Here is a 24,140-nt window from a genome sequence, read left to right as displayed (position 1 = left end):
TAAATTCTGGGAATACTGTGGTTTGTCTAATCTGGGATCACAGTTGTTTGTCTAATGTCACTATCAATTTTTAATACAGTGATGACAATGCTTACAAGAAAAAACTTTTGATACTCAGGTATGAAAAGATCTAAAAGAATTTACTTCAGCTCTAGGATATTCACTGAAGATCCATGGCAATGTATCTATTCTCTCATGCTAGATTTTGTTAAAAGAGGGTACAACTACGGTGAAAAACAGTATAAAATTACAGTTATACAGCAAATTCGCAAGTATCTGACATACCAAACAGTGAGCCATAAACAGTAAGGTAACAAATGCAGCTTAGACTGAAATAAATATTTATTATGAGCGTATATGCACTATACATTTGTATATGTAATCAGAGACAAGTGATGATACACAACACCACAGTAGCATCTGAAATCTAAAAGCATACCATATGAAAAACATGACATGTCGATACTATCATCCGTTTTCATGAGCCTCGGGACAGAAACAGGTGAGGGAAAGGCATGTGCTGAGTTGGGGCTGCTCATGTCTTGGGGACAGAATAAGTTCTCCTCACTGTGTCACCTCCTGCTGCAGACACTACCATGGGATGAAGTTCCTCGGGGACATGTCCTTGACACCCAAGGACATTGCCCCCTGCCCCAAATCAGTATAGCTGGGATGCAAGATGTTAGTAAAAAAGGTCCTTGCCTCCAGTTACAGCTCCCTAATCCATGTCAAAAGGTTTAAAAAACAGTGGATAACATAGTGATATCAACACATTTACAGTGTTACAATACTTTATTTCCCCCTTTTGTATCATCTGAATCTTTTAGGGTCACTGATGTTGTCCACCATTAATATTGACAGCAGGTCATTATTATATTTATTTCATCAGCACAGATGCAGGTTTACTCAGTAAATCAGCAAAGGAACCGAGAAGGTATCACAGACTTTCTATTGGGAACAAACTAAGCAAGACAGTCTTTCTGGCAGAGCCTGTGCTGGCCTGTTACTTTTCCAGGTGCAAGTTATAAGGGATCATTTAAAAATACCTAAGAACAAGTCTATTTCTATTCTCTGTGTAAATTCTAAACAAAAAAATAGAAAGTAGGTAATAACCCAGATTATATAAAAATCATATTTTCAAGATTATGCCTGCTGATTTACAGTTTTTCAGTATTTCTGTTCAGAACTGGAGCCAAATGAACAGAGACTCTGAAGATGCAATTCCTTAAAGGATTTAATTTGCCATTCACCTCTAATAACTTCCCTCTACTACACTCACTTGTTCCAAATTCTCTGTCAGGTGTATGAATTATTACATTTTTAGCTTAGTCCAGTCAAATAATTTAACAGAGTGATGTGTTCACAGAATCACAGAATCAACCAGGTTGGAAGAGACCTCAGGGATCATCGAGTCCAACCGCTGCCCTGACACCACCATGTCAAATAGACCATGGCACTAAGTGCCATGTCCAGTCTTTTACTAAACACATCCAGAGATGGTGACTCCACCACCTCCCTGGGCAGCCCGTTCCAATGTCTAATGACCCTTTCTGAAAAGAAATTCCTCCTAATGTCCAACCTGAACATCCCCTGGCGAAGCTTGAGGTTATGTCCTCTTGTCCTATCGCTAGTTGTCTGGGAGAAGAGGCCGACTCCCACTTCACTACAACCTCCCTTCAGGTAGTTGTAGACTGCAATAAGGTCACCTCTGAGCCTCCTCTTCTCCAGGCTAAACAACCCCATCTCCCTCAGCCATTCCTCGTAGGTCAGACCCTCCAGACCCTTCACCAGCTTGGTCGCCCTCCTCTGGACTTGCTCCTACACCTCAACATCTTTCTTGAAGTGCGGGGCCCAGAACTGGACACAGTATTCAAGGTGCGGCCTCACCAGTGCCGAGTACAGAGGGACGATCACTAATCAGCCAGTGGCAAAACAAGTTGGTAACATCCAAATGATGAATAGGTTATGTCAGTGATATTTACTAACGGCTTATTATTTGGAGGCAACTGGGCACCAACAATGTTTATAATCCATAGCAGACACAAAACAAGGTAATTACTCTTATGATACATTACATGACTGCATTACTCCAGACAACAATTGACACTTGGGTGGTGGGGTTTTTTAGGTCCCACCAAACTCATGGGGAAGCTCTTAGACGTTCTAGATCTGGTCAAGTCCTGCGCCCTCCTGAGCAGTGGATCAGTTGTGCTTAACTAAAACGCAGTGGCCCCACCAGCCCCTGGGTCTGCAGCAATGACTCTGCTTAATACCTTCTTAAATATTTTGTGTTCTGTCATTTGCACATTATCTGATAAATGCCATTTCCTTTAAAAGGAGAACTGACCTAGACTCTGACATCAATGTTTCGCGTTACAGAAACTGTACTGCCTGAAACATTTTCTATCACAAAGCACAATGGAGAAAAATATTTGTAGTCTCAGGAGTCTGGGCAGGATCTCCTTCTTACCCCTGTGATACTCACTCTGTGACAGCAGCAAACAGATTTAAATCTAAAAGCTGTAATCAAGCAGATCAGGAAATTCAGACTACCAATTGTTTGATCTATGCCATCTACCCAGGGTGGTCAACAAGCCGTATGTTAAAAACTTCTTGTAACTGGCACATATGCCTCTGAGGGTGCAGGGAAAGGAGAGATCTAAGTCTTTCCTAGGTGGGAGATGACCATGGCCCTCAGTGGGTCCAGGCCCTCTCATGCAGGGCAGGACTGGTTCGGGCAGGGCAGGACATCTAGGTCAGTCCAGGAGGACACCATTGACTCTGGCCTCAGCCGTAACTGTTGCCTTCAGCCCTCCTGCAGCAGGGCTTTATTTTACCAGCAAATCTTGGGCTACCAAGGTCCCGCTGCTGTTGGCGTCCTGCAGCCCCAGCCTGCGAGATGCAGTAGCGGCACCCATGGGCATGGGCTGATCCGCTGCCGCTGATCAGGAATCTCAGGTGGGAGCAGGTGCAGTTCGGGTGGGATACTCTAAGTAAAGCACAGTAGTGTTGTTTTCTGGCAGGGGTAAAGGACCAGGGAAAGTTGAAGAGCTGAGGTACCCAATCCCACTAGCCAGACTGACAAGTGAATTAAAGTTTTCCTGAGAGTTGAAATCTAGATAGAAATAATTCCTGACTTGTAACAGGAGAGAGACAGAAAAGGGATAAGAGGGACAGATATCTTATTACATTCTGATGTGAAATGCGGCCAAAAATTCGGTATTTTACTTTACTAGAGTTTCCAAAGGAAAAAAATAAATTAAGAAACTGCTGTTTTTGACGTCCTGGAAAACCACTATACTTCTGTAACAACAATATAAACCTTGTTAAAATATTACACTCGCACAAATTATTCAAACAAATCAACATTCACACCATTTACAATACAGTTGCACCAGCTAACTTCTGTTGAGAATCCTGCCCGCCATTTGCTGGAGCTATAAAAGAGGAAGGAAAGTAACTGAGATTACCCAGGCCTTTTCCATTCAAAAAATCCCTTCTTAAAATAGTTTGGAGAAGAAAAGCCTGAGAACAGAGTGTTCTTCACTTGTTGGGTTTTTGAATGACTGCAGCAAGTCTGGGACACAGCTGAGCATTATTAGAACATGGATACATCCAATTCTGAGCTCCAAAATCAGTATTGGTACACGAGGCATATTAAAAATACTAAAAATATTCCCCCACTGTCTCTATCTTGTTCTACAAAAACAAAACTATAGTCTTCCCCCTTGGTACTGTGTTTGTGGATCTCATTACTTTTTGTGTTCTTTAAGGGATGAGTAAGGTTTTCTTTCTTCAAGGCTCCTCTGCTGATCTTTGCTAAGAATTCCTCTAAGGTCTCGCATTACAAACAATAATAGGACTCTACAAATAAACTTAATGTGATTAGGGTCTGACTGTCCTGCTATGATTTTGCTTCACTGACAGATTCACTTTTCCTTATGCCACTTACTGTGCCTGAAAAGTTTGTAAAGCATGTATTTGTAACATTTCCAGCAATCAGAGATAATTTAACTTGCCCTGCAGGACTGATTTTTCTTTTTCCTAGATATAACAAGTTTTCAAATGAATCACAAAATGAATACGCAGAAGTCTTCAAAGCCGTCAAATGCTACCAGTCACAAAATCCCCAAAAGATCATACACCAGAGGCACAGCTGCTAGTGTAATTCCAAGTCTACTCCTTCTGCTCTGCCTGTTCTGGAAACTGAGTCAAGCAAGGTTCTAGGCAAAGCCTAGCAAAAGATGATGCCATGAACGAACGCATAGCCCATAAGCAAATAAAACTGGTCTAAAATTTAGATTTTCTGTCTTTTCCATGCTAGATTTTGCAACTCTAATAGTATTCATTACCATAGTTTTATTTTACTTTCAGTTTATTAAAGGTAAAAAAACCCCTTCTCATGCTTGCAACTGCAAATCTCCCTGAGCTTCCACTGCCAAAGGCTTGAAGCTTGGGTATTAGGCAGCACTGTACAGACTTGTATCATCTGAGCAACTAACCAGATCATTTGGCAGCAGAAAATAGCATTATAAGAAATTCGGAAAGACCTTATAATTGCATTATAGAAGATTCAGATCACACATGAAATGAAAAACCCAGTGTGACTTGTCCTTCATTCCCATTTTGCCATAGGGTGAACCTTATGAAACTGAAATTTTCTGTTTCAGAAGGCCTTTTCTGCCTCGAAGTAGGACAGCACATCCTATTTCTGTGTCTTATCTGAAACATTCCCAGCAGTGTCCACTGCTGCTGCTGTTTTGACTGTCACCTAAACTCAGAGGATGGAATATTTATATTTATTAATTACTGCTCTGGCAAGCTGTCAGCATTTTTTGAGTGTATGCAAAAGAAAGGAAATGATGAATCAGAACAGCTTATATCGCTGTGAGAGCTGAGTGTGGTTTCAGATGACAAAGCGTAGGCCCTTCCCTTGCCAAGGACATTGATGGAAGAGGACTCAGAGCTTCTGCACCGAATATTCGCGTTTGGGAAATGACGAGTGCTTCTCCTGTGACAAGAGAGATGGTCCTATTTTTAGGAGACACATGTTGTTATTGGCTACTTATACAATAGAGGCAAACAAAAAATCTTAATCAAGCTGATCTCCGTTGTGTTAAGCTGTAAAAGTGACAGGCCCAGAGACGGAATAGAAACAAAAGCTATTGAGAAGGATGCATAGAAAGCACCCGGCTAGAAGTAAAATATACACATTTTCTTAAGTTAGCTGGGCCAACTTAATTAATCAAGCAACACCTGCCATCTGTTTTCACATTCCAGTTAATGAAAGCACAAATGAACTGCAAGGAAAAATGTGAAGGTAGATAAACTAGTGTCACAAGTTACACGTTTCTGCAGTTCTAAGTCCAGAGAGAAGAAGCAGCACAAAATTTCACAGTTGATTTTGGTGTTAGAGAAAGCAGGACACAAAACTCTGGAAATACAGATTATGGCAAAACAGAGGATGGGTTTAAACTGGGGTTTTAAAAGAAGGAAGCAGAATTCAGATTTCTTGCTGCAGGAGGTCAGAGTGGGCTGGTTTTGTCGAGTCGTGTCAGACAACAATCCAATCCAATTGCCCAGCAATCCAATCTTAAGAACCGTACCACCAAATGAACCAGCAGGAAAGGGAAGAAGAGGGGTACAAGGCACCAAATAACAAAAATAAAGATTGCTTGCCTACTTTCTTCTCTTTTGTCATGTATTGTTTATAAGGATGTTCATACTGGGGGTGAATTAATTAACCTGCTCCCCATTACCTAATGGAATATACAGAAGGCATCTGCATCCTACCTAGTCTTCTTTCCCCCACCTCAGAGTCCCCTGGATTTGGCAAATGAAGGAGCAGCAAATGTGCACACAAACATCTCATCTCAAAAAACATACTACAGCTAAGTTACTTCTCTTTTTCCCCTACACAGGCATACGAGGACAACTTCAAGCAGGGTACCCCACCAAGCACCACAGCCTGAGGAAGGGTTCAGGATTCCTTAACAAAGTTAGTAGAGGTGGCATCACCTGTTGAGAATTTAAATGTTGCAAGTGGTAATAGTTACAAGCCATCATCCTGGTTATTCACAAAAATTGAAGAGTTTCCTCAGACAAACCATCACAGCTGCTTGAAGTAGGTTAAAAAATAAACCTTGATTATCAAACTGTTTTAGTTTTCCTCTTTCACAACACCCACTACTATCCAAAGCATAGTCCCTGTTTCAAAACCACAATGTTTTTGAGTATGAGGGCCTTTTTTAATAGCCAAACAACTTAAGGATCCTCCTGAATAGTTTTACCTTGTCAGTATAAAAGCAAAGTCCACCTGGGAGTCTAGATGGGCAAGGAAGCCTGAGTCCTGGGACCAGCAAGCTTCAGGAAGAAAACAAATCCATCAATGACTGGGAATGAACCTCAGATGTAACCACAGGAAGAAACTGAGGGTGGGTTCAAAGAGCAATTGTTACTCTACTCAAGGCAATGTATGGGCTTCTGCCTAAGGACCCACCTTTCTCCTATCTTTCTGTCCACTGTGACCTTCACTAGGAAGGTAATGTTCACTGAACAGTGGAAGGAACAGGTGGTCATAGACTTGAAAATTTGGGTCAAAGGGCCTAAGTCCCACTGAGGGAAAAAATCTCTAAACAGAAAGATCTTCACCAAGTCTGCCATAGGAGGGAGTTGTTGCAGCAGTATTTCTTCCTGCACGCTTTCTGACAGCCACTTAAACTTGAACAATATGGGAATGTATAGGCATGATACAAGTCTTGCTCTTGCACCACCACAGTGCAGAAGAGGACAGAGGCATCAATGTTCTTGTACTCACAGTCTGTGCCCAAACATACTGTCAGAACCATCGTGTGGTCCAAGCACTTCATTACTGATGCACAACTACAATCACCTTTTATGTTGACTTCTTGCCAGTATATTCTCTTGCCAAAAGTAAGGGCTGTTTGAATTAATTAAGTTATTCACAAATTCCATTATATTCTAATGTAATCTATTAAATGAAAACATCTATTAAAATATGTGTGTATTTTTATTTTGTGGATATATTACTCTTACAGTTGTTCTCAAACTTAGATAAACCATACTTACCATAAAACACTGTTTTAAAGTAACATATGATGTGAAATGAAACCCTGCTACCATCTGTGAATAATGTAATCAGGCAAATGAGGAATAATGACTACACCATGGTAATTTAGGACAGAACATACTGAATTACAATTGTCAGCAGCTTGGTTTATAGTTCACAAACTTCAGAAAAACACAGCATATAAAAAGAGTGGGGAAGGATTTAATTAAAACATTATTACAGAAGAGAACATAAATGACACGATATTACTTTTCAAGGGTCCACCACTATTATTTGCATCTTGAAGTGAAACTGAAAACTCACCATCACACACACACAGAAAGATAATTTCAGTGATACAGGGTTGCTTTTATGCATCATAAACCCATGAATTTAGCTTATAACAGAATAATAATTCTGCTCAGCTCTTTGGGGTGCAAGGAAATAACCTACAGGAATTACACCAGATTCGTTCAATTTTCTAAAAATTTCCTATCTGTTCACAGACCAGAGGTTGAAGTCAGTATTGTCCCTCCTCAGTGCACAGTGGCTTCCATTGGGGATGATCCACAGCAGAAAGCAAGCAGGTAGGCTGCTGTTCTTCCCTACTCTGGCATTTTTTGGAGGGGTTCAAGGTGGAGTTATCTTTACCAGATTTATGAGAATGAACTCTCCTTCAAAACAAGGAAAACATTTCCAGACCCCTTAAATCTACTTTTTGCATCAAACAAGGAAATTCAAGTCGCTGTTGATTAAAAAGGTGCTTTTTTCCTCTCCCCTCATTTCTTGTTCCATCTCCATTCTACGTATTTCCCCTCAAGCGTTTCCATAATCCCTTCACTGTTGGACATGAACACCTCTTGTCCATCAATATATTTCTCTTTGCATCACTGCAGGCAAATAGGGAAGAAATAGGAACTGGAAAAAAAAGATAGTTATTTCCTCTGGTTACACACAAAGCCTTGGTGGATCTATCCCAGCTACCAAAGTCTTGTTTAGAAATCCCTCCTTTCAGAGTTTCCTCTGTAAACACAGATATTTAAGAACAACTTGTCATTTGGAAAAATTTACTTCTCTGTATAAGATGTTTTACGACCCATTTCTCCATAGGGCAGAACATAACAAACATTTCTGAATTCCCATTTCATTCATTCATATCTGTCCATTTTTTCACGTTATAAAACATTCCTTCCATTTAGAATATTCCTGTTCCCCTAAATTACCACACCGACACAAAAGCAAGAAACACCCGGTAATGTCCAGAGAAACTGTAGCACCTGCCCTCAGAGAGGGCAGCTGCTGGCACTGGTAATAAATAAATAAACAGATAAATGTATACATATGTAAATAAATAAAAGCTGTTCACTGGATTTATGTCAACAGAAATCCAGATACTTTCCATATGCTTCTGCCTTCCCACATCTGGGAAAAATCACATTGTACTAGTTTCATTCTGCCATGATAGCACACTGGATACTGTACCAGAATCTTTTAGTAATGGATGGTTTCACTTGTGCGTTTTTTTAAAATCCTAACTCTTTCATAAACAATTTTGTTTCATAAGAAGAACTTTTTGGGGTGAATAGCAGTGGAGGTTGAGAAGAGGAAAGTACTGTAGTTGATGAAACTATACCTATATGACACACTTTTTTATAAAGCATTTTCTTTATTATGCATCACGACATTTACTGTATAAAGGTGATGTTTCAACATGAAACACCATAAATGATGCTGCATCAGCTTACAAAAATCTAGATTTTCAAAAGTTAACAATCAATCAAAATGATATGCACGTCTGTGAAGTTTCCCTGGAAGCCAATGAAAAGCCCGTACAAAGTGCACTGCCCTGTACAGCTGCCTACTCCTGCTTGTTCCCAGGCAGAGCTGCTAAAACCTGGCTCTCACTTCTATTAGCATTTGGCTTCTCTGGAGAATTAAGAAAGTGAAAAGATCTAAAACAGGCATTTAACATAGTTTTCCAACTTGCTGTCTTTTCTCTTGAGAATATTTGTCATCACCTTAAAAGCTTGTCTTTGGATTTGGCTTATTAAAAATAACATGTTAGCCTTGTGCTTTGTGATGTTCATAGTTATGTATATCTTGAAGAGGAATACTCTGTGGTACTGAAAACATGACAACAGATTACCCCAGAACTTCTCCCATTCTCAGAATCGATAAGAAGACCGCTTTTGGAGTACCATGGCAATAACTAACAATAAATATGTCTAACCTAAAATGTTAACAGATCAAACACATCTAAAAGTAGCAAAGCAAATACTCCCTCTGTGAAACAGGCAGCAGAAGGCTAAGAAAAGTGAAAAGAGGAAAAACTTAGGAGAAACTTTCACAAGGAAAAGATAATTAGCATTTAACCAAAGTACACAATTACGTAGATCACCACAACAGCTCGCAAGAGAAAGTAATACACAATAAAGCAAATCATGACCTGCATCTTTAACAGTCAGACCCGCCACACCAGAATCAGCTGCAAGTGTCGAGTCTGCCAGTGGCACACTAAACACAAATTTGAATTTAGGAACATATGAAATTATTGAGCAAATGGAGTTGATTTTGACTTAACTACATTACTTTTCCCTTCACCTTAGCACATGAGTATCGTAATCAATATAGATGTCAAACCACAGCTAAAACAATTCGCAAGTAAGCCATGCGAAGTTTGAATTATAAGTGTTCCACTTTAAACATGAAATAAATTACACCATTGTAGATCACGACAGATTTAGCTGAGAACGAAGTGATCTTTCAGAAGGTCAAGCAAACATAAATTGCTCAAAATTGCTCTAAATTATAGACTTTTAAAGACGTTTAAGTAAAAAGAGCATGTTAACCAGACCTTCAAACATTATTGGCATAATCTTCTGCCTGACTCTGAAGATTTTGTTCAGTATGAAGAACTGTGGTTCATTTGAAAGAAAGGGTGAGTTAGGGAATGCATTAAGTTAGAGATTCTCAAAATGTGGTCCACAGAGCAATTTCTAATGCTCTGAACCTTCTATTAGGAAGGTGAAATAGCACACATTTTATCTGAAAGGGAATACTCAGAAGAGCAGCAAACACATTACAGGGTAGAGCCAAATCAGCAACTTCATAACAAGATTAAGAACAACAGAGTGTCAGTCAACTGGGGGTGATGGGGAAGAGTATAGTAATACATTAAGGAATATGTGTTTCAGGCATGGAAATTAATACAAGTTTCTTTTGCACAGGAACCAGGGCAGGAAGAACAGAGGTTGTGCACATCCAGGTAAGGTCCTAATATCAAAATGCAGATGGGGTACAAGCCACAGCTGAAGAGCTGGAAAGCACTTCCAGGTCCCACAGCTCAGCCCCAGCTTTGGGATGCAGACACAGAAAACACATTCTGCTAAGGATCCTGGCACTTGGGTTATTTTAGGTACACACATTGAATGCAGGGCTAGAACACCAAATATTTTAACAAACAAGGAAAATATGAGCAAACGTGTTATTTGACATATGAGAAGAACTATTTTATGCATCATGTTCTAATAATAAATTTAACTACTTTCTGTATAGTAAAAAAAGAAGCAAGAGAAAGAGCTGACTTGGTATAGGTCCATACCATGACATCTAAAATGGAAACACTGAAAGCTTAGTCCTGTCGTGGTTTTGGTGGGGGCAGTGACGGGGGTTGCCAAGTATGATAGCTTCTTTCAGGCTGCTGACATCTCGCATATGAAATCACAAAGACAGAGAAAATCACGGAGGCATAGCGCATTATTAGGCAAATACTTAACAATCCGAATCTTGAAAAAGAAGTTTGAAAAACTTGTTCACTCATCTCAAGATGAGTTTTACCACTCATGCAGTGAATTCATAAAACTGCAATATTAAAGGCAAGTAGTTCAGGAAGTTATAAAATACTATGCTCAAAATAAAAAAGATCAGGAGCCTAACAACTCTGTCTTCTTTTCATAAGGTACTGACCTTTATTTCTCCCAAGAGGAAGTTCACAGTGGAATTCACCAATGAATAGCACAGATATATCACATACCTTGAAGTCACAGCTTCCATGAATTCATCAAGAAGATCATCGTAGGCTTGACCTCTGATTCTCTTGTGTCTCAGCCCAATATACAAAGGATCTTTCAGCAATGCCTGTTAAAAAAAAATGTTTGAACTATTATATGAGCAAGTTACACTAGTACACTCTTCATAAGAAGGGGCACAACAATACAGTGTTTGAGGATTAACCGAAGCATATGAAGTACATATCCATTTATCCACCTCTATATAAAGACTGACGAAACCAACAAAGAGTTTAAAGAAACACCCTTCTGTATGAAGGACAAGGGATACCCTAGTCTCAAAGGAAGCGTATTGTTTCCAAGTCAAAAAGTAAAAGTTTATTCTAGGAAGTCAGGTTTCAAAAGTATCTTTCAAAGCTTTAGGTAGTGCTTTTCTCTTTTTCCTTTACATCCTGGCAGTGCTCTGACATTTTTAAAAGCTGTTTTCTTTACTTTTATCATCATGTTTCACAAACCTCTCCCAGAGTACATAATTTCAACTGTATTGATGAGCTGATATTCAGAAAACGTGCTGCTTTCTAAAACTGAATATGCCAAAACATAACCAAGCCTTTGACCTTATCCTTCCAAGCTTTTTAAATTAGCAGTTTAGATTCCAGCATTCTCCACTTCAGTTATCCATGTCCATCAGTAGGGTATGATTTCTGAATTTGTCTATGCTTAAAACTTGCACATTTTATTCCTTGAGATTTATGATCGAGACTTTCCATTAGGTCCACAAACACACCAAGTCTGTATTATTCCATGTCTTCCCTTTTGGAAGGTCTTATTTTGGTCTGATTTATTTCTAAATTTTAACTTACAAAATTTCTAAACATGTTCGAAGTGTTTTGCAGTCACTGTTGACAATTCACTCCAGCTACAGCAATTCCCCAGTCTCAATGCTTTCACTGGTTCTCCCAGGAACTCTCATATAAAGACACTCTTTGCTATTATTTTTCACAGGCCTCTGAAAATGTATAAGCTAATTTCTCAGCTGTATCTAGTATGCAATCCTCCCACACATGCCCAAACAGCTTGCAGAATCAGTCAGGAGCTTGACTAAACATTTTTCATCCAAAGCCAATTTGCAAAACCAACATGACTGCAGAAATTTGTAGACCAGCTTCAACTAGGAAACATCATAAAGAAAAATACAGACCACCTCTCCTTCCAAGAGAGAGCCTCCAACATGCAACATGAAGCAACAAGGCTGGAAAGCTTGCTCAGCCTGCTTCAGGCTGGGAAACAGAAATTTGATTTCTGTATTTTAGAGAAGTTCCCTTCACAGCTTTTCTATGTTGTAGAACTGAAAAATCCTTTGGGTCACAAGCCCCAGTCGAAGACTGATTTCAATCATCACGAAACTTAAAACCTTTGGTGGTATTCTGCCTCCCCTGGGAGTATCCTAATACAGACCTACAGACAAAGATGTTTGTCCCTCAATTTTCTCTCCACATCCATAAAAGCCTAAAGATATCAGATTGGAATGTTTAAAAAATAAATAGAAAAATTCAGCATGATTAAAAAGCTGATTTTTCTAAAATTGTTGCTAATTTCAAAACAATTTCTAATACATTACTCTTAGACTTTCAGAAGCTGTTAGTTCAACTGTTTGAATTGGAGAAAGAATAAAGCTCAAAATTAAAATTACTTTGTAAATGAAGGTGAAGTCATTACATTGTAAGAATTTTATTCATTCCCTTCAATAATTCTATGTAGTGTTCATGTTTAAGTAGCATATTCTTTGGCTGAAATAATTTTACCTGTGTAGTTACATTACTCTAGGTATTCTAGCAGCAAAATCAAAATCATAATTATGTACCTATTCCAGATACTGCAGGAAAAACTGGCAAGAGCTTGATGTCAGGTACCTTCCCTTTTGTATGCTCTTCTTTTTTTATATAATCACTTCCAAATTTGTAGTAAAGAATTATTTCTGGAATTATTTTTTCATTTCCATTTTGAGTTTGCCTGGTTATTTAAAATGACCTCAGGAAAATCTGACAAATCAAGGATAATTTTATTTGTCTGAGAGACAGATTCATAGGAATTGCAAATGAACTGTTGAGCAATGTGAAATCTTAAGACAAGTTTGGAAAGTCCGTGGGAGTTGCATCGTGCTTCCCACCAGACTGAGCACACAAGGTTGGAAAGCAGAACTGCCGAGTGGCAGGAGCATCGCGGTAGGACTCAGTAACAACAATCCCATTTCTAAAATCCCACTGCCACACCTTTCCATGCCCGTAGGCTTCTGCTACTCCATGTCCTGTACAAGCACACTGCATGCTCCACAGTCCAATTCAGTGTAACTTACCCCTTTCCAACTCCCATAACATTTATTCCCAAATTGATTTGCTCTTTTAACATACTTCCGCAAGATTTTTATTAAAAAAATAGTCTGTGTTCTCATTTTGTAAAACAATGCTCAAAGTGAAAAAGATAGATATATACATCTTTGGTCCCTTTATTTTTTTAAATTCTGAAGATCTATTTCCAAAACACTTTGCGGCCAGGCTGAGTCATACTGATTCCTTCAAGAAGCCAGCTTATGTTGGGCAGTGATTCTGTGGAAGTTCAAGAGAAATAGATGTTCACAGTTATGCTGTTTAAAAAGTGCTAAACAAGCTACAGGTCTGCCTTGAAACATAGGCTCTTACACTCCTTTTGCCACTTCTGCATCTTTTATGTCTGTGAGCATTTAAATCTGCAGCCAGCGCTAAAACTCAGAACTCTGAAACACCTCCACTTACAAGACCACTATATGAATTAATTCACGCATCTTTGATGCAGAAATTTAATGTGGAATATTTAAAACACAATTAACACAATGTTTCTGGTATATGTTTAAACTTCCAGCCTGGGAAGTCTCGCAAGCAAAGACAATTAATTCAGTGACACATCTCTGATGAAAAGCTTGGCCAGCTATATACCCAGAGTTCAAAATTCCTTTACAGCTCAGTGCATTCTGCTTCACAAACATTGCAGTTCGACAAGAAGTAGCTCTAAAAGTTCCTTTATAGTCCTGTTTGGAACAACCTACGAAGAAACCCGGGGCAGAGACAAAAGAATGAAACATTCAGCAAGTGAAAAGAACAGTGGTCACGTCTGAGCCCTGAGTGGCAAACCATTGTGGGACCGCTCCCTTTCCAAAGGGCACTGAAGAATGAATAAGCTGCTTAAGCACATTATCCCCTTATTCAGGTCAACACCATGCAAACCAGGGCCGCAGTGGTTGTTATTTTTAGATGGTTCACACATCTTGAGAGATTAACATTTGCTATCGACTATTTCATGGCTTTCAAAACAGATTACTGAAAAGAAAGTTCCATCCTACAATCGAATATGTCAAGCTGACATGATGATTAGGTACTTTTCCTCAATGACTTGGGTTTCTTTTGTTTCCCAGCTTGTTGTCAAAGATTAAACTTTGTTTTGTTCTTTTGGAAATCATATCTGCTTCAAAACATAACTCTTCTTTTTTCAGGTTAGTGGGTTTGTTATGCATATTAAATGATACTGAAAAAGCTGATGGTGGTTTACTTTTAGACACATTCTAAGGCTAAAAAAAAAGTTCTAAAACATTCAGGTTTAGCAATGTGGTACATTCAAGCTTTAACAGAAATAAGGTTTTACAAGAATAAAGGGCTTAATTGAGGTTCTGGTACTGGAAATATCATGTAGATCTACATAGAATTAGCTGTGTAAAATAACAGAGTTCTTTGAAGCACCACCTGAGTGTATTAAAACTGTAATGACCTTTGGGGTTTTAAGAAAAAGGCAAGCCCTTTATACCACCTTACTTATGTATGCTTATAGTAAAGAGATCAGCAAACCATCAAAGTTCAAGCAAGACTTGAGCTGTGCACCTGGCTCTAATTTAGCTACAAAAGCCAAACCAGGGAGAAACAGAAAATTGCACACTTATATATTTCATCAGTTGAGAGCAAACATGCTGAAATGTCATTTATTCTCAAACTTGGCACTGAGACGTTTCTTTGGAACAGATACATATTTTAGTGAACAGCTTCATGGAAAACTGGAGGTGAGGAACTGCAAGACACCGAGCCTCTCCACTCACAAAGATGGCAGCAAAGAGTGTCCAGAACCTCTCAGTGCCACCTAGAAAGTGTTCGGTGTACGGTACTGCTTCAGAGCAGCAACTCCCCCATGCCACTAAAATGTCAAAACTCTCCAGAAGTTCTACAATGGGAAATTATTTGCGTTAGAGCCACAGTTATAAATTTGTATGGTACATCAGAAGCTTTGGGACAAAGACATCCCACATGTCAGAAATCAAACACATTTCAGAGTATAATTGGTCTAACAGGGCACGCAGTTACCAAGAAAACCAGGGGAATGCTGCTGCTTTTTCAAGTGCTAATATTTTCTTACGTTAATACACTGTAAATTCTTCCTGTAAACAACTTCTTGTCTCAGTTTTCCCAGGTTGGGGAAGGGCTCGTGAGCACAGGGGAATTTCTGTTCTCCAGGAAAGTCGGATATTTCAAACCTTTTTTTTTGGTTCCACAAGATTTACATTTCACTCGATGTGAAACTTTTTCCAAGAAAAGAGTTAGCCAGTCAGAAACAACATCAACGTTTTGGACTTAACTTCAGCTTCTATCAATACTGATTACTCAGTAATCAATCTGCATTCATTTAAATCTTTGGTTTGCAAGCACTAACATGCTGAATCACAATTTTCTGTCCTGCAAGAACTGCTTACAGCTGCAAAGTGTTTTTTATGGCATTAGGAAGAACGTATAAGATTTCAATTTATATTAGACTAGGAAGTCTTTTTTCTTTGAATAAGCTTATTTTGAAGTCTGAAATACAGGATGATGCCTTTAAAACACGTAACAGATTCTGTTTCCAAATGCTAACTGAATTTTGGATGTGCTGAATGTGGCAAGTAACGCTGACACTAATCGGGTCTGAGGGTGCAGAATACTTTGCAAAAGGAAGTTTCATAATCAGAGCGCTAAAGATTTTTTTTTAAATTTGTTTTCTTCGAGCTACACTGGCCTCATGACATACTTACTAAGAAGAGATCATGGCCCTTCCTATCTAAAGACTAGATCTTTGTCAACATATTTGCAAACTGCAAGGGGCCTCTTGCACAGGAAAAAAGGGGGCCTTATGCTCTGTTTCTCCCCAAAAGAAGGAGATCTCATCTTTGGGAGTCTCAGCTTGCACTGTATCTGGACAACCCCAACAGACAGAGCATACAGAGCATCACCACTCTCTGCACCTCTGTTTCTTCCAGGGGATCCCCCATAGGAGAGAATGTCATAAAAGATCCTAAAATAGGAGGCCAAAAAATGGGTATCATGATGGGTCATTCTAGGTACAAATAAAGGAGGGAAAACCCCACATATTGGATATGAGTTTAAAAAGTTGAGCCTAACTTTGCTAGACTTGCCAAACACAAGCGTCTGTCAGTACTTGAGAGACAAAGATGTTGTGTGTGCAGACAGCAGTTGTATTCTAATTAACATTTTCCCATCTGTAACCCTAAAAACATCACCAAAAACTGTCCATTGTCTGTCCAGACAAAGTTCTAGACCTGCGATAGTAAAGAATCTAAAAGTTAATACATTCATAATGTTCCTTTGACATCAATCTTAAATACAGTGCTTGAAGGGAACAATTTCTGTGGAACAAAATAATAGCAAAGAATATTATGCATTTTTGAGACAGTTATTAGTAGTCTGATGAAGCAATATCCTAATGTAACAGAAAAGAAGCTACAGTATTTCAAATTCTGTTTAAAATAATTTGATTGTACTAAAAAATATAGAGAATATGTTCTCTTCCATACATGTGTAGTGATCCTACAGTTTTGCACAGCTACACCAGACATTTTCAGTTATTTCCCCTTAAACACAGGCTTGACTTATCCAATCCAACTTGTTCTTTCCTTTCATAAGGTTGTTTATCTGTCAGTTTGACCTTTACATCCTTTGCCTGCATTCTTCCCAGGAAGCTTACTAATTTCTTAACCTGAAGAGGAATTACTACTTGTAGCTTTGACTGCGCACTGAACCCCATTGCTTATATTCTAGTTATTTCCCACGCACGCAGACAGCTTTACCCAGCTGAAAAATTGTCAGCTCCAGCGAACTTTAATTTAACAACAAAATAAAAATCACTCTAATGGCTGGAAAGAATGCTTCATGAAGGAATCTTGTAACATGCTATGAAATTACCACAGCCTGTCCCCAAGCGAGAGACTGTACAAAGCCAGGCTGTGCCAAGGACATTCTGTGGGCTGCCTCGGGCACACGCATGTGTCACCGAATAAAGGCCCCAGCGTGTGAGGGCTGTGGGCAGACGGCGGGCTGCGTGCCAAGCGCGCACTGTATCTCCAGCCCTCTTCTGCGGCACACTCCGTCTGCATCCCTCCTTCCCTTGTCATGGGTACCAGAAGGGCTCTCCCAGGAAGTCAAACTCATTCCCTTGCACAAGCATGCAAAGCTAAAGAGCATTCAGCCCCCTCAAGGGAACATTTACAAACATACATAAGATATACAAAATAGCGCAAGCTAGGCGAGCTGTTGTTAGCGAGGGAGCACCAAGTGCAAAATCGAAACGGAAAAAGTTGGTGCAGCAAGAGGCAAGATGCACTTGATTTTTCAAGAGGCTCTTGTGCTGTCTGCTCTTCGAGTCAGGCAGAGATGCATTGATGTTTGTGTCCACGAGTCAGTCTGTGGAATCAAGTGACGGGTGAAAAGCTCAAGAGCTATTGATGATGCAGGGATGGGTAGCAGTGTTGCCTTCTGGTTTGAGTCTGTTAGGTACATCTGAGCCACTCTCCTAGCTTACCTCCAAAATACTGGAAATTATAAAATACTTTTTAGAAATCGAAAGTTTATCTCATGATTTTTAAGTGTAATTCAAGATTTCCGAGCACGTGAAACTCACAATAGCAGTTACAGCCAGCTGCCCACCGATGATGCATATGCCTAAGGAAGTTTCTTTCTAGACTGACTTTTCCATTCCCAACAACCTGGAATTCACAGGGACACCTGAACTTCTCTTCTGGATTGACTCTGAAAATTACAAGTGATACACAGCATAGCTACGCTAACTGTATATTCTGCCATACTTTATACCGAACACAATTACTTTTTTTAAAGTCAATAATACACCAGATATCAGATGAACTGTATCTTTTTCAGAGAAATTAGGCTTTTGTTTCACCTGCTCACCTTTCCAGTACACAGTATAAGTGATTCACTCAAAAATGATAAAGCTTTTCCAGCAAGTTTCCATGGCTATTAAAAAAATTTCTTGCAGTAAAATCAATTGGAGAATCTAGCAAAAACTGCTCTGCGCACCATGTTCTTTATGGCAGTTTCCGATTAGGAAAGACCTGGGAATATAGCTGAGCAGTGAAGCATACCCCAGACTACATCTTTGCTAGCCAACAGATAAAGCAAAAAATAATGGTCTTTCCCTGAAATGTAAATGCCATTGGAAGTTTTTCAGGTAAAACAGCTTACATTGGTGGTTTTCAACCAGCTTAACTACTAAAAACTATTAGAAGAAAATATCATAGAACTGCCATCACTGAATCTGCAGCACAGGCCATGCGCTGCTCATAAGGAGAAAAGCAGGCATTTTCCTCAGGACTGGATTAGATGTTGTTTATGAAAGTACTGTAACTGAAGAACAAAACCCTGCCTTCAAAGCTAGCAAGTTAGTTTGTCAATTTTTGATACTAGAAAATGAAAAATTAAAGAGTTTTTCAATTGTAAAAATACAATTATGCCAACATCTTCTGTTAACTGAAAGTTAGCTTCAGAACTAAAATCATAAAGTCCTTGTTAGGCTGATCTTTATAGCACTAGAGTTCTTTTCCTAGTGCCATGCTTGTGTACGACCATCACATGGATGCATCAGGTCCTTCTTTTAAATCTACATTTAACTTTTACACCAAGTAGTAGCTATGCCAAGGAGGTCATTACTAAGGAACTTGATTACCACGAGGAAGGGGAAACAATTTCTAATCTTGGAATTTCCTTAATTTATACAAAAGAAAAAGTACAGAAAGATCCGTTTTCTGTGTGACTTGTGCCAAACTGAAAATAATGACATGCTTTGTACGAACAGGGCACTGTCACCATGGGTAGAATACAGAGGCAGCGGTATTCCCAGAACGAGAACTAAGTGGAGACAAGCAACCTATCTACAGTAACACACTTCAATGATCATTTCATTTGCTCTTTACTGCAAAACTCTTAAAAAACGCTGAATTTACATCTCCCAGCAGATGCCTGAGAGTTTTGTAGGGACAGTCAGCACAAAACCTCCCTGAAATTTTAATTTTATCCTTATTTATTGTTTGAAGGACCCTAGGTAAACTTAAGTTCACCAGAGGTTTTCTAACTTTTCTTCCTCATCATCATCATCTGACTATAACCTGTCTTTTTCTCCATAGACAGAAATACGCGATTGCACATAAATAGTTACAGGTATTATTTCAATGCATATTTTCTGGTTGTGCTACTAAGCTAAAAAACTCTCCCAGTTCCTCAGCTTGACAATTATCTTTCGAAAAAGCTTTATACATGAAAGAAGAGCAAAATCCCCCCATCTCTCGTGTAACAGGATAAAGTCGAGAGTGGCTGAAGGACGCCCCGAGCTGAGAAAGCCCTTAGGACAAGTCACTAGCCCCCACCAGCCGTGAGAAAACTCCATTTCGGGCAATTCTGACAAGCCCTGAAAAGTGCAGTTTCCCACTAACAGAGCTCAGACAACAGCCTGCTCCTCTTCTTACGAATTTTTCTCTCTTCCTTAAACATAACACATCAGTCCCATTGAATACTGCTTTCTGCCTCTTCCTCAGGAGGTTACAAATGATTCTGCAACAGAAGAGCATCACCACAATGTCTAAGGTGTGGTACCTTAAACAGTGGGACCCTAGAAAATCATTTATAGAATAGAAGCTTCTGTAATTGCTGAAACAAAGCCAAATTACACAAACAGGGTCTTAGACAATGGATAGGGAGGAAAACTACAGTACGGTTAAGGAACCATACCAGCTTAAACAGGTTAAGAAGAAAAGTGAACTGACAAGTGAAGAAACCTAGCATGATACACTGAACGGCGCACGTGCATCACTAAAGTTCACCAAAAGCACACAGAAGCGACCACCACCAGAGGGGCCTGATGACCCCCAAAGACCACCAGGGCACAAGACTATGCATGCACCAGTGGGTGTTAGCTTATGTAAACAGTTCCAACAAATTATTTAAATATGTATGAGATTTCCAAGAAATCTGATGCATACGCATGATTATACGACAATATAAGGAGTGCTTGCTGGAACTGAGGTTGAGCACGATTGGTGGAAGCATCCCCCATGCTCCTGGCGCCACAATAAAGAATGCCTGCTTCCTAAAACTTAAAAATAAGTCTTAGAGAGTTTATTTTCTGACTATTTCAGTATCAGGTGGGACTGCTGCACTAATTCAGGCTAGCACGTATCATACGATCCACTGCCAGAACTGTATCTAGCCGAGTTAGTAAGGAGATCAGAGAGGCCTAATTCATTGTGTATTTTAAGAAAAACAAAATAAACAGCAAGATAAAAACTCTGCATTATGTTTAACAGTCTCAGAGAACTCTCCTGATGTTAACATCTGTCTGCAGGGATAGGGACGATGCCAATTCCACAAACGCCTGTAATTTGAGTCGGAACTTGGAAGACGCTCAGAACCATGGTTTCAGAGCAACATTTCATCAGACACAATTTTAGGATGCATAACTCTCTTATACAGTAAAACTGAAAACAAATGGTTGTCTGCATGCCAGTGGCATTTCTTGAAAAACTTAATCATTTGCCTATTGAGAAAACAATAGTCTTGAAGAATCTGACATTGTTTAGAACTTCAGAAGATTATGCTGCATATAATCATTAATATTTTAACATACAAATAATAATCAGAAAACAAAGAAATCCGAGAAGTCTCTTGTATTTTATTCATATAATTTTCAGACCATCTAACAAGAAATCTCCTACAACTCCTGACATCTACTTTCTATAAAAGCTTCTACTGAATACCAGAAAAGGCTCAGAGTAACCATTAAGCTCTCTACACAACTGACCTTCAACAGCCCCCATACAGTTAACAACTATCATTTCTTCTTCATGAACCCCAGCAGCTACAGGTCTAAAATATCAATCTGCACGTCCTGTCATACATCAAGAAACATTTAACAATACCCTTGATGCTACATTTTGAAATAAGCTGATGGATAATGGGAAGTGAAAGCTATAGAAATAGATTACAACCAAAGTTTCAAAGTTATTGCTCTCAAAAGACATGAGGGAGGACGTGCTGGACCCTACTTGAGGGTCCAGCAGTAAGTGCTTATAATAAATCACAGAAGGTGGACAAACAAAAATATTTAAGGGCCAAAACAGTACCCACGGTAGCCTACAAAGTACCCTAAAAACAAGTCTAGCCTCAGCGAAACTTTTTATAGAAGTTGAAGATATTTTTCTTTTCCTTTTTTCCTGCAAAGTTACCAGGAGTGTAGCTATCTTAATAAATTACCTTCTTCAGTTTAATCAAGAGAGTATGACAAGATATAGCTGCTTGAGGTGGTTCAAACATTTGAATACATCAAACTTCCCTACACTATTTTTGCGAAGCAACACACACACATCACTCCCTTTATTTTCATCCACTTACATTTCCAAATTTTGTTTAGGACAGACAGCTGATATGTCTGAATGCAAGTAGTCATCCAGCTTTTGAAACTAGACCAAAAAAATGAAAAAAATAAAATAAAAAATCAAACAACAAACCACCAACAGCAAAGTGAATCAGAGAAAAGACTTATTCTTTTGAAGACGAGATCAGTAAAGTTTTGCTATTAAGTAATAATATTCAGAAGAATGACATCTTAATAATTTTCCTTCATCTGGTAAATGACAAAGATAACATAAATTAAAAAAAAGTCTTAAAGATCTCATTTTCTTTCATCTTTAATATTCTATTAATAAAAAGGATTTTGCTAATATTGTACCAGCTCACACATTTTGACAGCACACAAAATTTGTCTTGAGTCCATCACAGTTAATTGAACAGAATTTTAACATATCAACAGATACACCATTTACAAAACTGAAAATCTTGTTCTATGTTATCACCACGTCTCATTTCTATATCAAGAGTCTTGATATTTTGTTTCGATTTTTTCTCTTTTTTCATTCACATGTAACTATAAATCTCCATCACTCGTTGCAGCCTCTTCTCTAGTTCTATTAAATGTATGTGTATTTATTTCATTTACTTCCATAAGCTACTCCCATATGGTCCTTCATCAAAATATCTTTGACCCTAACATGCCTGCCTCCCTTGCTGACACTCAGCCATTTTCTTCACTAGAGCCAAATGGGTTGGGCCTCTTCCTACATAAACAAGTCATATAAATAATGTCCCTTTGACTGACTGGCAATTATTAAACAAGTCTGGTGATATTATTTCGGTGCTGGCATCTCAGTTGTTGACTATATATCTGTCCTAGCACCAGAAGAAAAAAAGGGAAAAGTAGTTCTGTGCACAAAGTAGACCTGCTAGTGCAAGGCCAACATTTGTAAGAGCAACTTTACAGTCAACAGGTGACACATTTTGTCCCAGACACTAGGCTGACTTCCATGGAGGCACAAATGATGCATCTTATCCCACATTCTGTTATAACAGCTACAGTTATGGCTCATTCCCTCTCTTGTCTTCTCCATTGCCTGTCAAATTGCTGAGGAGGCAGATAGCTAGCAGTTACTATTTCAGAAATAATGGAAGCCAACCAAAACAAACACTGTTGCTGTCTTCTGAGTATGAAGAGTTGGACATGTCTAACATATCTTGAAATAAAGTCTGCCATCAGTTTGGTCTATGGATATTCACACATGCAATCCAAAATAAGCATTTCCAAATATTAATTTCTGCCCTCTTTTATAGATCCCCTTGTGCTGAAAAGTGAAGTAAGAAGAAATGAAATGGACTGACAGAACTGCTGGTAACATCAGTACACAGCTCATTCTTTCTAATGTCAGCTGAAACTGAGACTTAAAACCAGTGTCACCATTTATGTTCTTTCTGCTAAAGCCCTCCCCTCTTCAACTTCTCAGGTGTTAAAAATCATTGCCGATATTCCATTTGGTAAATGTGAAAATCTGAAGCACCATCTGGCTTCATCACATTTTCCATGGTTTAATGAAATAGAATATTTCACAAAAGAAATATGCATAAATAGCGTATTTCATAAAAATAAATGAACAGTCTCAGAAAAAGAATAGCATATATTCCTAGCCAAAATGGTAAAGTTTAAAGGATGACAATGGATCAAAAGTAACAGACAATTGTTGAGGTCTTCTCATGCGCTAAGCAGTAGAATGGCATTTCTCAAAGATACAGTTTGTTTAATAAGAGGTTGACATAAGTTCAAAAACAAGTTTAAGGCTCTGTAGAAGCCTCCTGAGCCACACAGCAACATGTCAGATGCAGAGAAAGGCAACTGAAGTTCTAACTGAGTATGAATTCTTGTTATCTAACTTAAGAACCTATACTGGATATTTCAATATCTAAGCTAGTCTAAGCCCTTTTTATAGTCAACAGGAAAAAAAAAAAGATAGTTTTACAATACAATTCATCTGACCAATTTGAGACAGCTACTCTACAAGAAGAAGCATCTGCTCCTCTTCATAAAATTAGCCTAGGATGATTAGCTCAGGTTCAGAGGACTCTCAAGCTCTGTGTGTCTGTCATTCTGAGCTTACCTAGTTTGGTGATGGGGCCCCAGGTTCTCAAGACAAGGTTCAAACCCAAGATTATAATTGTCCATTCCATTGAAACTTAAGTGTGGGAAAGATAAAAGAGAACAGGCAAAAATATTGCTGCCTGTGTGGGTATACTAGAAAAGTCTAGATTCAGGTTTAATACACAGGCGACATAGGAAGGCTGGATGGCTACAAGAAGATTGCGAACACTAATCTCCAGTATTTTATG

General features: G+C 38.9%; 1 protein-coding gene across 1 annotated transcript in view; it reads right to left on the bottom strand.

Annotated features, from left to right (window-relative positions):
- The window catches only part of ME1 (malic enzyme 1), a 201,805-nt gene that overhangs the window by 71,496 nt on the left and 106,169 nt on the right, over window positions 1-24,140 (bottom strand). Inside the window, exon 6 of the mRNA XM_068407936.1 lies at window positions 11,103-11,206. Within this exon, the coding sequence (XP_068264037.1) occupies window positions 11,103-11,206 (104 nt within the window). The remainder of the gene's footprint in view (window positions 1-11,102; window positions 11,207-24,140) is intronic.

The sequence above is a fragment of the Nyctibius grandis genome, chromosome 1 (assembly GCF_013368605.1).
Source record: "Nyctibius grandis isolate bNycGra1 chromosome 1, bNycGra1.pri, whole genome shotgun sequence".
Taxonomy (NCBI): Eukaryota; Metazoa; Chordata; class Aves; order Nyctibiiformes; family Nyctibiidae; genus Nyctibius; species Nyctibius grandis.
Note: the sequence above shows the minus strand (reverse complement) of the source record. Positions and strands in the feature narration are given on the sequence as shown.